The following is a 14,353-nucleotide window of genomic DNA, read 5'->3' as shown; positions in this document are numbered from 1 at the left end:
TGCAGGCTGTGCTGTGTATTTTGCTGAGTGTGCGGCTTATTTTGCTGAATTGTAAACTGTTAACCTTTGAATAGTGACTGACCCTTGACATCCTCACTCTGTTATGTGATAAAAGAGAAACAATGACCAAAAAGCGGAACAATAATCCAAAGATAGCGATAAAACCAGGACCATGATGAGCTAGCTAGACGAGTGTAGTCAAACAAACTGGCCACCTTGAAAAACTACCTTGCAAAGGATCTTGTGGTTAATGAGTAATGTTAAAACAAGCTGACCACCTTTAATTCTTTGAAAAACAACTTTGTTAATCTATAAGGGTCTTATGAATATTGTTCCATATGTGGTGAGGTTCTGGCCGGGGGGACATAAAAAACCAACATCTTTTGAGCTCAGGCCGGAGGAATCAGTGAAGACCACCCAACTGTTGAAAGAACATTTAGCTGTCTGAAGACGACACCACTGTCAGAAGAACACCCGACTATCAGAGGACCACCTCACTATCGGAAAACTTGGAACGACCCCGTCACCAACTTAATTACCACCTCTGCACAGAGATCAAATGGGGTAATATTGTTTTGACCTTTTTTGTCTAAATATTTGATACCTTTACATGTTTGATTTGACAATTAACAAATGAGACATTAATTACCAATTAGTGTCAGGTCCGAATCTGTTACAAATTGGCGAATCAGGCAGGAGGTGACTAATCAATGTTTTGCATTGACATAAAATGAAAAACCTAAAGGAAAAAATGTCTAATTTGATCACAAAAGACACAAATTTTTCAAATTCCGGAAGTGAGGTTTTGTTTATTATAAGTGATCGTGGCAAGTGTCCACAAAATGTTAGAAAAGAAACTAAAGAGGTCTGAGGAACCTTTAGAATTAATCTCCAAAACAGTGGAGAAGGATGAGGCTTATGAGACGCCATAGAATGGGTCGAGGATCAAGTTCGAAATAAAAAGATGAAGGAGAAAGATGGTAGAAGGACACATATGGGCAGCAAACTTATGTGCACTTAAGAATGAGGAACGTATTAAACAATTAAAAGAGGAAATTAAGAAACAGTCAGATAAAAATGAGAGGTTAAAGGAATGTCTGACTGATGTCCTTACGATGCTGGAGAGTTCACAGTTGGTGGCTAAAACTGCAACAGCACAGGGACGACAGAGTCAGGAAATATTACAAGAGAGAGATAGACTTACAGAGAAAAATGGGAGGCGAGAGTCGGAGCTAGCTGACAGTAGAGGGGCTTTAAGGGAGATTTATATGTCGACCCATGAATTCAGTAGCCACACACAGTGTAAGTGAATGATTCTGGAGTTACTGGGCAAATTGGTGTGGTGCCTGCCGTGATGCGAGGAGTTATGGGAGGAACAAAAGGTACAAATTGGAACCCAGACGGGGAAGGTGAGGTAGATTGGAATGATCTGGCAGAAAAAATTGGGAATGACGATTGCCAAGGTTGGGACCATAACAATCCTGAGTACGGAGGGCCACCCGTACCTGTGAATGTGATTACCACTATTACCAGACATAATGGGCAGAGTAACGTGACTAGGACACTTCAGGAGGAGAAATCCATTTCCCCTCCTGAGACAGAGGCTCTGTCCTGTGAGCTAGGACCCATTCAGGTGCCTCGCCGAATTAGCTCCTTTAACATTGCCCACCAGGAATTGTCCAAAATAGACCAAAAAAAGGTAATATGGACTGCCTGTCAACAAACAATTATAGTCACCCTTAACCCCAATATCCACGTTCCTGCCACCCCCTTACCGGAGGTCAAACTCGATATGATGCGCATATTGGATATGGATCAAATTAATGTCATGATTAGTCAATGCGGACAAACCACTCAGGGACCACAGGAACGTTGGTGAGCCTTTGGAAATAGGTTATGGGACCTGTTTGAGCTGACTCAACCCAGAGAGGTAGGGGCTCCAACCAGAGACTCCGAAGTATATAAACAGGTATTCCTGTTTCATTTATACCCACTGGTGAAGGCCGCCCTTGGTGTAAGGGTCAATAAAACCACCAAGTGCGTGAATCTCTTGGAGGCAACAACACAGGCCTGGGGAACCCCAAGAGACCAAATGCCCAAAGCTCCACAGGAAAGACCGATATCAGCTGTAGAGGGACCGATAGGTTGAGGTAATAGTTGGAGGAATATGGTAAACAAAAGGGGTAACGACAGGTGTTTCTGATGTCAGAAAATGGGTCACTGCGCCATAGACCGCCGGAGTAATGTAGCGCCCCCTTGGAAGAAAAGCAATGAGGGAAATCAGACTACATTTCTCCAAAGTCTGGGAAGTGGAATCAAACTTAGATAAATTAATAACCATGACTCTTCAAAATCCAGGTGGGGTGGACCAAAAATTAGATAAATTAATAACCCTCCAATACACAACAACAGAAACAGGCACAACAGTTCCAAGAACAGTTGAGAGTTAAGAGAGATAGTATATGTACAACGACCCAAGCAGGTGGTGATGGAGACGAGGTAGATGGAGAAGGGTTGGCAGAGGAGGCTGTGAACTATCGCTCCCCAGTTAACACAATGACACAAGCAGCCAATAATGAGAATAAAGTAGATTGTGAAGACTTAGATGAGGGCTGTGAAATGGAAGTCGCAGAAGTCAAAGAATCATTTAAGCAAACCCAAAGAGTGTTACAGAGTAAAAGACCAGAAGGGAGAGAGGCAGCCGTTGGGGTTCTAGAAAGTGAACGGAGAAAGAGATTAGACCTCCCGGCTGGTTCCCCAGTACCCCTTTTCCATTCACTATACCCCATCCTTCCAGCAACAGAAGAGAAGGAGAAAGCTTCTAAACAGGAGAGCCAATACAAGCCTGATAAATGATCTTTCCCACTTAGAATCATAGAATCATAGAAAAGTTACAGCATGGAAAGAGGCCATTTGGCCCATCGAGTCCATGTCAGCTCTATGCAAGAACAATCCAGCTAGTCCCACTCCCCCGCTCTATCCCCGTAGCCCTGCAAATTTTTTCCTTTCAAGTACTTATCCAGTTCCCTTTTGAAGGCCATGATTGAATCTGCCTCCACCACCCCCTCGGGCAGTGCATTCCAGATCCTAACCACTCGCTGTGTAAAAAAAGTTTTTCCTCCTATCACCTTTAGTTCTTTTGCCAATCACATTAAATTCGTGTCCTCTAGTTCTTGACCCTTCCTCCAATGGGGTTTTAAATCGTAACAAAATTGAATTAAGTAGGAAACATCAGAGGTTGAAAATTCAGATAAGAGATAAAGGGTAGGATAGATGATTTAAAACATGGGGAAAAGGTGAAAAGGGAAGATTCCATCTCTCCTACTGTTACAAGCTACTGGATTTTTCTTTAGTTCTTAGTGTCCTGTCTCTTTAAGTGTGTTGCAATCTGCAGCGTGCAGGCTGCAGCTGGCTCCATTTCCTCTTTTTTCACAAAACTGAAGCAGCGTTCACCCTTTATAGACCCGTTCGTTTAATATAAGCATTTCAAATTGTTGTGTTTTCTAAGCATAATACCACCATTAAATGTATAAGAAGTCAAAAGAGTTTGGAGAATTATTATACAGTTATGAGACTATGTCCTATTTTATGTCTGTGAGATTTGAGATCTAAGTCGATTGTTTTCTTTTCAATTCGGCAAAGTTTCTTTAAATTTGGTTGAAATCTGCCTGAGTACGGAGCTGCTGTGATGAAGCTGGCTCCACCTGCCTTTCAGTCAGTACTGCAAAGAAGTTTTAAAATCATGTTGCCGTACATTTGGGACGACTTTGACTCTGTGGGTCTACAGCTGTCTAACGGGGGAAGTTAGTCGGTAGCAACGTATTGAGTGTCCAAGACGACAGACAGTTGAAACATCAGGTCAAGATGTGTAGGGTGTTCTACTCCAAGTCTCCACCAGGCGGAAGAAATAATTCTTTGTGCTTTCTCCACAGATGAAGCGAAATGGACAATGTGATATTAATTACATTTATTATTGGGGAGTATAATATGACAGGGACTTAGAAGTTGTAAAATGTGCCATCAGTAAATAACGTCCAAATTACGGTACTGTGGTAAATGCCCACAAGAGATGTGCAGATAAAATGAGAACGAGAGGTAGAGTGTGATAGATAACATAACGGGGATAGAAACTCGACCAGAGGAAGGCATCTCCAGGTCAACACAATTACAGTCGGACACTGTGGGATGGTAGGTGCGATAACGGGGTACTCAGAACAGGAATGTCAATTTGGAATTGGGTAAATGTTGAGACTATAAAGAAGCATGTGCGTTGTTATGAACATGGCGTGGGCCAAACTGGTTGATGCACCAATCCTAAACGGAAACAATGAACTAGTGCAGGAAGAACAATATACCATCTATAACGTGCACGACATTGCCAAGTTTCTCACTCAGACGCAGGATAAAATAAATGAGATGATACAAGGGAAACGAGAGAGCAAAGGGAACAGGACGGGCAACCATTTGTATGGCATACGGAGCTAATGTGCTTTCGTCTTTTGATCAAACACTGAGATTTTTGATATGAGTTGAAGTCCTGGATATGTTAAGGGACTACGATGGATATGTTAAGGGACTACGATGGATATGTTAAGGGACTACGATGGATATGTTAAGGGACTACGATGGATATATTAAGGGACTACGATGGATATGTTAAGGGACTACGATGGATATGTTAAGGGACTACGATGGATATGTTAAGGGACTACGATGGATATGTTAAGGGACTACGATGGATATATTAAGGGACTACGATGGATATGTTAAGGGACTACGATGGATATGTTAAGGGACTACGATGGATATGTTAAGGGACTACGATGGATATGTTAAGGGACTACGATGGATATATTAAGGGACTACGATGGATATGTTAAGGGACTACGATGGATATATTAAGGGACTACGATGGATATGTTAAGGGACTACGATGGATATGTTAAGGGACTACGATGGATATATTAAGGGACTACGATGGATATGTTAAGGGACTACGATGGATATGTTAAGGGACTATGACCTTGTCCATTGGTATTCTAAGGGAAATGGTGAAACAAATGTGAGGGTTGAAGTTCCAACTGCATCAACAATCCGGAATCTGGGGCATACTCCTATTCACCCAAGTTAGGGGTAAGAATAAACCTCGATTTTTGCCCTATCCTTACCTATCGTGGATGTTACGACCCAAGTATTTACAGAATTGGCAGAACCACATTCTGTGGGATATTTAGAGAGAGAAGTGTGTAAGCAAAGAGTAAACTCGCCTAAGTCAATGGTGTATGACAGGAAAACTGCATCATAGAAGGTGCCCAATTTGGATTGTTGTGTCAAGCAGGGGAACCGATACCTGGATTGATGTGGATGTTTCACTGCACGCATGCCTGAATGCAGACGGTGCAGGTGTGATCTAAAATTGAAACTAATGTAATTAAAACTTTAAAATGGGAGGCGCAAGAAAAGATGCATGAACAAACATGTGGTGACACAAACATAAGAAGCTTGTTATAATTTGCAGTCAGAGATTATTCCTGGTCTGTTAAATTTTTCCTCCTGTATCTTTTGACTTCTGATTTATGTAATTGAATGTATGTAGATTTTTATCACGCTAAGAGAAATGGTACAAAGTTTTACTAAGCGCAATCAGGAAGAGATTTAGGTGAACTCATATAGAGACAACGGGAACATCATGAAACAATCCACAAGCAATTTGAGTTATTACTTAAAGCAATGAATAGGCAGACGAAGGATGTTATATCATAACAAGGGGAGTCCCTGGTTTTAATAAAAGGACTGACAGAGAGACAGGTTAGGGATATTGGCAATCATTCAGAATAACAAAGACTAAGGAACTACTGATCTTAAAGGCAATTATGTATGGATGGTTTTTACAATGTTCAGATTTAAAAGGGGGTTAAATGCTATAGGAAACAATTGGATCCCAAATTTTATATTGGACAAACAAATCAAAATCTGGAACTCAAATGGGAACATGGATTAGAGTGAGGTGCGAAGACTTGGATTGATATATTATGCCAGGAAGCCTTGCAAGCAGAGTGACATTGTTTCGCGACTGATTCCTGTGGTAGTGAAAAAACTATTTCTATCTGCTGATGTAAAATTGATGGACGTATTTAAAGTGGAATCGATGGGCTTGTTGGAGGATGATATTCATAAGGAATTTGTAAATTATCTGAAGATCGAAGATATCAGTAAAGGGGAAAAGAAGTGGTTCTGGATTGCATCAAACACCTCATGCTGTTCCAGGAAAAGTGGATCCTGGTTGTGCAGATGTGACGTTTTACAAAGTGCATTGCCAGCTTGTGGTTTCACCCTGGATGAAGAATCCCCGAATTGTACAATTGAATTTGAAAAGGACCAATATCGTTTATTCGGAGAGAGGAAAGTATTGCGTTATAACTAACAAGAAGCACTACATATAAAGCAACACCAGGGGCATGATTTTCACCCCAGGCCAGGAAGGGGGCGGGGGGGGGGGTCAAATTGCAGATAGGAAACCCAGAAGTACGGGTTTCCCGGACGTCCTTACGATTTTGAGATAAGGACGTCTTTTATTTTTTTTGTCAGTTTGCCATCCAACTAGCCGGCCTGATTGACAGGCTGGACTCAGTCAGACGGGAGACCAGTGTTGACCGGAGGTCACCGGTTATGGTTACTCGCTTAGCACACAGAGGAGAAGAACCAATTCTCTCTTAACTCTCAATTCACTTTAATTCACGTCGTTAGATCATATACATATAGCTTATACGTCTGGTTAGATATAGACATGCAGTTTACACCAGGTTATACAGTCTTATACCCAAACTAGGATCTAAACGCACACCCACTAGGTTTCTCTGACACTCCCTGAGTGGTCACAGAATATAAAGGATAATACCTGAAAAGGAGAGCTGACGCTGGCCAGGCGTTCCGTTCTCTCTCTCTCTCGACGTCGTCTCTACGTCCCTGACGTAGGGTCTTCCACTTCTGCGATGGTTGGTCTCCATAGTCTTCGCTCTGGCTCCACGCCTCAGATCCTTCATTCTTATTCCGAATCTTATCTCTTCAGGCTGTGCTGTCTCTCTCCCTTTGGTTTAGGCCTGCTCGCTTTTGCCTGTGTCTTCTCCTCATTGGCTCTGTCCCAAGGACTTAGGTACCTCATTACTCCCTTTCTAAATAAGGACTTGTGTCTTATCACATTTCCTTTGTCTATCACAAAATTTGGTTAATTCAAACCGGTTCCAGCCAGCTCGGTCAGTGACTGAACTCAGGTTACTTTAGTTCAAAAGTCGTTCCTGCCTGTGTGTATCAGAAGCTGACATCTCGGGTTACTGCAGCCTCTAGCCAACACCAGCCAGGGAGAGGACACCTTCAGGTAAGTCTTCAGATAAGTCTTTGTTTGTATGAATGGGAGGGAGTCATGGATGGGCACAGGACATAGGTTGGCATGGGGCTCGTCAGTCATGGGGGGAGGGATCGAGGGTCAGTCACAGGGGTGGGTGTTGGGATCGGGGGGGGGCACTGTGGGAATCCGTGGTCATTGAGGGGGATCGGGGTCAGGGGTCCACGATCGGGGTCAGGGGTCCACGATCATTGGGGGGGGGGGGGGGGGAAGAACGGGGATCGAGGTCGGGGATCCGTGGTCGGGATCCCGGGGTCCACGATCGTTGCGGGGTCACTGCAGGTAGGCTTGTTGGGCCTGGGGGAAGCACTCCTGCTCCTCCTGGCCCACAAGTTGTGCCAGAAAGGCACCTACCTGTTAGTCTCGGGCCTTCTCGCCTCCTTTCACGAGGCATGAAGGAGAAGGCCCGGGAATCCTGCCCCCTGGGGTTGAAATCAGAAACTGTGGGAAAATGGAGGCCTGAAGCTCCTCGAAAGGGTTTAAGGCCTGATCCGCCTCCTGGGAGCGGTTTGGTTGCCCACCCCTCATACTGATCCGGTGAAAACTGAAAATGGGCAGGTTGGAGGTGGGTTGGGGGCAGGCCTGAAATGGTTGCAATTTTGAATGCCCCCCCACCCCCAATTCACCCGTTTTTCACTGTTAAAATCATGCCCCATATGTCCAGTTTGGCAGCTAACATCTTGCTTTCCACCAACCAGAATTACTAAATTAGGGCTAAGATAATGGTACCTGCTATGGCCACAATGATACAAAAATGCAAGTAAACATTACCTTCCAGACAGAAAGCTTACGAGTGTAAATTTTGGCCGCAAAAGCATTAAGTGTACGTAAACGTGCTATCAGGAACATTAGATGGAGGCAGGGCCACTTAGAACTGACAGGCTTATTGAAGGATAGATGAGCGATCGAAACCCTTAGGGTTTCCTCAAGCTGGGGAATCTGTAAGAATATTGGAAATAGGGGGAAAATTGACATCTTTTTCTTAAAGCTGCTAACCATCATGCTCTGCAGGCTGTGCTGTGTATTTTGCTGAGTGTGCGGCTTATTTTGCTGAATTGTAAACTGTTAACCTTTGAATAGTGACTGACCCTTGTCATCCTCACTGTGAGGCAAAGCAGCTACATGATAAAAGAGGAACAATGACCCAAAAAGCGGAACAATAATCCAAAGATAGCGATAAGACCAGGACCATGACAAGCTAGCTAGACGAGTGCAGTCAAACAAACTGGCCACCTTGAAAAACTACCTTGTAAAGGATCTTCTGGTTAATGAGTAATGTTAAAACAAGCTATCGTGAATTCTTTGAACAACAACTTCGTTAATCTATAAGGGTCTTATGAATATTGTTCCATATGTGGCCAGGGGGGACATAAAAACCCAATGTCTTTTGGGCTCAGGGCAGACCAGCCAACTATTGAAAGATCACTTAGCTGTCTGAAGACGACACCATTGTCAGAAAACACCCGACTATCAGAGGACCACCTCAGTATCGGAAAACTTGGAACGACCCCACCGCCAACTTAATTACCACCTCTGCCCAGAGATCAAACGGGATACTATTGTTTTGATCTTTGTTGTCTATATATTTGATACCTTTACATGTTTGATTTGACTATTAATACATGAGCCATTGATTACCAATTGGTGTCACGTCCGAATCTGTTACAATATGGGTAAATATCTAACCAATAAGTGCTTTGTGGCAAAGCCCAGTGCCCACTCTGAAGCTCTAACAGTCATTTTCAGCTAGATTTGTTCCAACATCTGTCTCTGTTGATGATGCCCAGCTTCAGGGCTTCAAAGGTATTTCAAAAATATCCAGAACATCAATCTCACATGAAACCGAAGGAAAACATCTAATGTCATTGAACAATAAATATCATCACTGTCATCAGCCTACCTCTGGGCTGCAGTCCAAGGGTGTTTCTCTTCCAGTTTTTTTAAGAGTGCCACAGTCAGCTGTGTATCACCCCCAAGGGATCCTCCAGGTATTAATTGGACTTCCGAGGCTCCACAAACTTGTTTGTAACTGCCCTTCCTGGGACTATTTGCAGAGTCCTGAGTTTGAACACAATTATTACAACTTTTCATTAAATGGATACATGATTCCATTTAATAAACTGTCATACTATTACAGTATTTAAGTCTCCATAAAGCACTCAAAAGGCACTGGCATAATTACTTATGCTTCTAAAATCCTTACGGCTAAATGGCACAATTACTCACAATATTTCCTTCAGCTAATGAAAGTAACTGAAGGCAGTGTGGGCAATTGTAAGGTAATTAAAAAATCTTCAATCTGAGCAATTTTATGGAAAGACACTAATAAATTTATCACTGCAAATCAGACTAACTAATTCTAACTGACTTCATTTCCAACTAATTGGCATTTTGGGGCATTATGGTAAGAGCAGTCGAAATGCTTTCAGTTGTGTGTATTTAATGGAGAAACTCAGACACTCCTGTTTCTCTGAATTTAAATACTATTGTTAATGCAACCGATATATTTAATTCTTAAAGTTAGCTGTCATTTTGTGTTTTGACATAAATAAAAGAGTTAATACTGCAAAACAAAAAACATGATGATAAACAGGGACACTTTGCAGCTCAAAAAACCTCATCAAAATATTATTTAAAATAATGTAATTTTATTTAATAACTGCAGCACAAAAACCTTAAAAACTCCAGAGGAAGTAAACGCTTTATAACAATGTGCAAAATAAATAGAGTGGAGGGAGATCAGTGAATATTTTTTAAAGTTCATTTCTCGGGCAAGGCCGACATTTATTGCCCATACTTGGTTGCCCTGAGAAGGAGGTGGTGGGGCTTCTTCTTGAACTGAGCGGCTTGCTAGGTCACTTCAGAGGGCAATTAAGAATCAATTATGTTGGTGTGGGACTGGAGTCACATATGGGCCAGACCAGATAAGGACAGCAGGTTTCCTTAGTGAACCAGTTGGGTTTTTATGACAATTTGACAGCTTCATGCTCACTTTTACTGATACCAGCTTTTTATATAAAGATTTTTTTTAAACTGAATTCAAAATCTCAAACTGCCGTCCTGGGATTTGAACTCCCGTTCTCTGGATTATTATTATGCAAGAAGCGGGGGAGGGGAAATTGGTAAACACTTAACACATGAGAAACAGTGTAGCCTATAAGTCAGTTGTGGGCCCTGTCAAGTTACCAGTTGAATGATTTCCATATTCAATCTTCACTTTTTTGATGAGGTAACAGAGAGGGTAGATGAGGGCAATGCGGTTGATGTGGTGTATATGAGCTTTCAAAAGGCGTTTGATAAAGTGCCGCATGGTAGGCTTATCATCAAGATTGCAGCCCATGGAATAAAGGGGGCAGTAGCAACATGGATACAGAATTGGCTAAGGGACAGAAAACAGACAGTAGTGGTGAACGGTTGTTTTTCGGACTGGAGGGAGGTGTACAGTGGTCCCAGCACCGTTCCTCAGGGGCCGGTGCTGGAACCACTGCTTTTCTTGATATATATTAATGACTTGGACTTGGGTGAAGAGGGCACAATTTCAAAATTTGCAGATGACACAAAACTTGGAAGGGTAGTAAACAGTGAGGAGGATAGTGATAGACTTCAAGAGGATATAGACACAGGCTGGTGGAATGGGCAGACACGTGGCAGATGAAATTTAATGCAGAAAAATGCAAAGTGATACATTTCAGTAGGAAGAACGAAGACAGGCAATATAAACTAGAGGGCACAACTCTAAAGGGGTACAGGAACAGAGAGATCTGGGAGTATATGTGCACAAATCATTGAAGGTGGCAAGGCAGGTTGAGAAAGCGGTTAAAAAGCATACGGGATCCTGGGCTTTATAAATAGAGGCATAGAGTACAAAAGTATGGAAGTCATGATGAACCTTTATAAAACACTGGTTCGGCCACAACTGGAGTATTGTGTCCAGTTCTGGGCACTGCACTTTAGGAAAGATGTGAAGGCCTTGTAGAGGGTGCAGAAGAGATTTACTAGAATGATTCCAGGGATGAGGGACTTTAGTTACATGGATAGACTGGAGAAGCTGGGGTTGTTCTTCTTGGAACAGAGACAGTTGCGAGGAGATTTGATAGAGGTATTCAAAATCATGAAGGGTCGAGACAAAGTAGATAGAGAGAAACTGTTCCCATTGGCAGAAGGGTCAAGAACCAGAGGACATAGATTTAAGGATTTTGGCAAAAGAACCAAAGGTGACATGAGGAAAAACTTTTTTACAGAGTGAGTGGTTAGGATCTGGAATGCACTGCCCGAGGGGATTCAAGGATTGGATTGGAGGCAGATTCAATCATGGCCTTCAAAAGTGAACTGGATAAGTATTTGAAAGAAAAAAAATTGCAGGGCTACGGGGAAAGGGCGGGGGAGTGGGACGAGCTGGATTGCTCTTGTATAGAGCTGGCGCAGACTCGATGGGCCGAATGGCCTCCTTCCGTTCTGTAACCTTTCTATGATTCTCTTGCTGCATTTACTGTTTGTCCCATCAAAATGCAGGTGGGCACAGAGGGGCATAGGTTTCATTCGTTATTATATTTTTTTATGTGGGGACCGATTTCTATGGGCGCAAGATGGTCCCTAACTACAAACCAATTTTATTCCCCTGAAATGCATGTTTCTGCAATTTTTCTGCTTTTTTTTTTACTTTGCTAATCAGCAATTAGCCTCAAATTGACATTGCCTTATGCAATGCCAAACCTACCTTTTCCTTATTTATTAAGAATTCTGGGTGAAAGGCCCAAGGATATGCCTGATAACAGATTACTTTCCATAAGGGAGCACACCTGAGCAGCGAGCTTAAAGGGACAGGCTACAGCTCCACCTATCCAGCTGTGTGTAAGATTTCTAGACACAAAAGGCATTAGGGGGAATGGGGAGAGAGTGGGAATATGGTATTGAGATAGAGGATCAGCCATGATCAGATTGAATGGCGGAGCAGGCTCAAAGGGCCGAATGGCCTACTCCTGCTCCTATTTTCTATGTTTCTATGTGTATAATCTGACCTTGATAACCTGTTCTCTGCCAAAGTGGGGCAAGTGGGAACTCACAAGCAGCTATAAATTTATGGACAAATAAGCAATTAGCTTTTACAGCAATTAGACTTTGTGGCCTTACAGCGTCGGGCCATGTTAAAGAGAGATCCAACTGGTGAAGCAGCTGATGCAGTAGCTTAGATATTGGGTTTTGACCTCTTGGATGTGGGTTCAAATCCAGCCCAGAGCGATGGGAGGAAAGTCTTTTCTGTCTGCCAGCTGCAAGGGTCCTATGTGAAGTGAGTTTGGGAAGTTTCAATCCAGCCCCTAGTTGGCACGGTCCCTAATTTTGTTACTAATTAGACAGCTCACTTAGAGAGATTGTTGGTGTAAGATTTTTTTTTAAATGTCACACTGGTGCAGTGAGTGATCCTGTTCTGAGGTTTGACCTGAGACATGTCGTTAAGATGAAGTACAGGAAACTATTCCTGATCTGACCTGGGAGTGCTTGATACTAATGGTGACACTGGATGCCTGAAATAGGAAGAGTTCCTTTCTGTAGCACTAACATCCCTCACCTTGATAAGCAAAAAGATGTAATAAAAAGCTTCACCTTAGCAGCAGAATAATATATCATTATATATCGTAATATCGTGTATTATATCGTATGACTCCACTGTAACTTTAAAACAGTTCATACCCTGATTTACAAAGAGCAATGCCACAGAAGATCTACTAGTTACCATAAAAATACTTATAAGGGGAAGTTAGCATTAAAATATAATTTAAGCTCCCAGAGAAAGTAATGATTCAGGGTCAAATTCCATCTTTAAAAAGGAGCTGGATTGATATCTGCTGAGAAGGGGAATTGAGAGCTTTTGGGGGTTAAATTGGACAAGGCCCAATACCGGGCATTGAGGTCGTGGTGCGCGGTTAACCCGCACTTAGTGTTAGCGATGCAGGCAGCATGCAAGATTCGTGCTGCCGGTCATTACCATGATTCCCACGTGCAGCCAGCGCTACCGCTGTTGAGTGGCTGAACGCACCAGCAGGAGGCCCGATATGGGGCGTGGCCAGCACTAGGTAAAGGCAGCCTGCACCTCTTCAAGGGGAGGTGCACTGTCAATGGAAGCAGTGCAGGATGACAGGCAGAATGGTTGGAGTGGCAAGAGAGCGTGCCCCGAGGTTCCCTGACAGCGCATTGGAAGCCTTAGTGGAGGGAGTGCAGGAACAGAGAGCCATCCTGCACCCGCGGGAGGTGAATGGCAGGAGTATAGCACCACGCATGTGAATACAGTGCCGAAAAAAGTTCAATGATTTGACACGAGTGGTCAAGGTGAATGAATGCAAGTGTCATTTCCTACCAACCACACCACTGCTCCACGCGTGACACCCCCCCCACCAACAAACGCTGCCCATCCGTATTCAATGCTGCATTTCAGCTGCTACATCTCACCCTCACATAGTAGCACATTTGCAATCCACACACCCACCACTCACAGGTCACACACACTGGCAGCTATTTGACCATGACAGGAACATCACCCAAAGACATTGCAGGACATTCACTGACACACTTTCCTTTGTCTTAAAGGAGAAGGTGGCACATAACAGCCGGCAGACGGACAGACCCGAGGGAGGACAGGCACGCCTACACGTCCTTACCCCCTTGGAGGAGACAGTGCTGGGGATCATTGGGCGGGCTGTCACTGCGGCCGTGGCCACTGGTGGCGCTGGAGGTTCCGACAAAGGAGATCTCTGCATACTTAATCGTCCTTCTCGTTTCCCACATCTCCCACAATCTTTTCTCACACACATGCTGCAGATGCTGTCAGCATGCAAGTCTTACTCCTATCCCTGCTCCACAACTCAACCCATCTCCCTCTGTCATTGCAAGAACTGGAGCCGGCACCGTCTGAGGTGGAGGAGGAGGAGGAGGACACCGATAACGAAGCCACATCAT

At 43.5% G+C, this 14,353-nt stretch overlaps 1 protein-coding gene across 1 annotated transcript in view; it reads right to left on the bottom strand.

Moving 5' to 3' along the window:
* The window catches only part of LOC137328070 (doublecortin domain-containing protein 1-like), a 485,645-nt gene that overhangs the window by 276,727 nt on the left and 194,565 nt on the right, over positions 1–14,353 (bottom strand). Inside the window, exon 19 of the mRNA XM_067994210.1 lies at positions 9,303–9,460. Coding sequence (XP_067850311.1) covers positions 9,303–9,460 — 158 coding nt within the window. The remainder of the gene's footprint in view (positions 1–9,302; positions 9,461–14,353) is intronic.

The sequence above is a fragment of the Heptranchias perlo genome, chromosome 12 (genome assembly GCF_035084215.1).
Source record: "Heptranchias perlo isolate sHepPer1 chromosome 12, sHepPer1.hap1, whole genome shotgun sequence".
In the NCBI taxonomy this organism is placed as follows: Eukaryota; Metazoa; Chordata; class Chondrichthyes; order Hexanchiformes; family Hexanchidae; genus Heptranchias; species Heptranchias perlo.
Note: the sequence above shows the minus strand (reverse complement) of the source record. Positions and strands in the feature narration are given on the sequence as shown.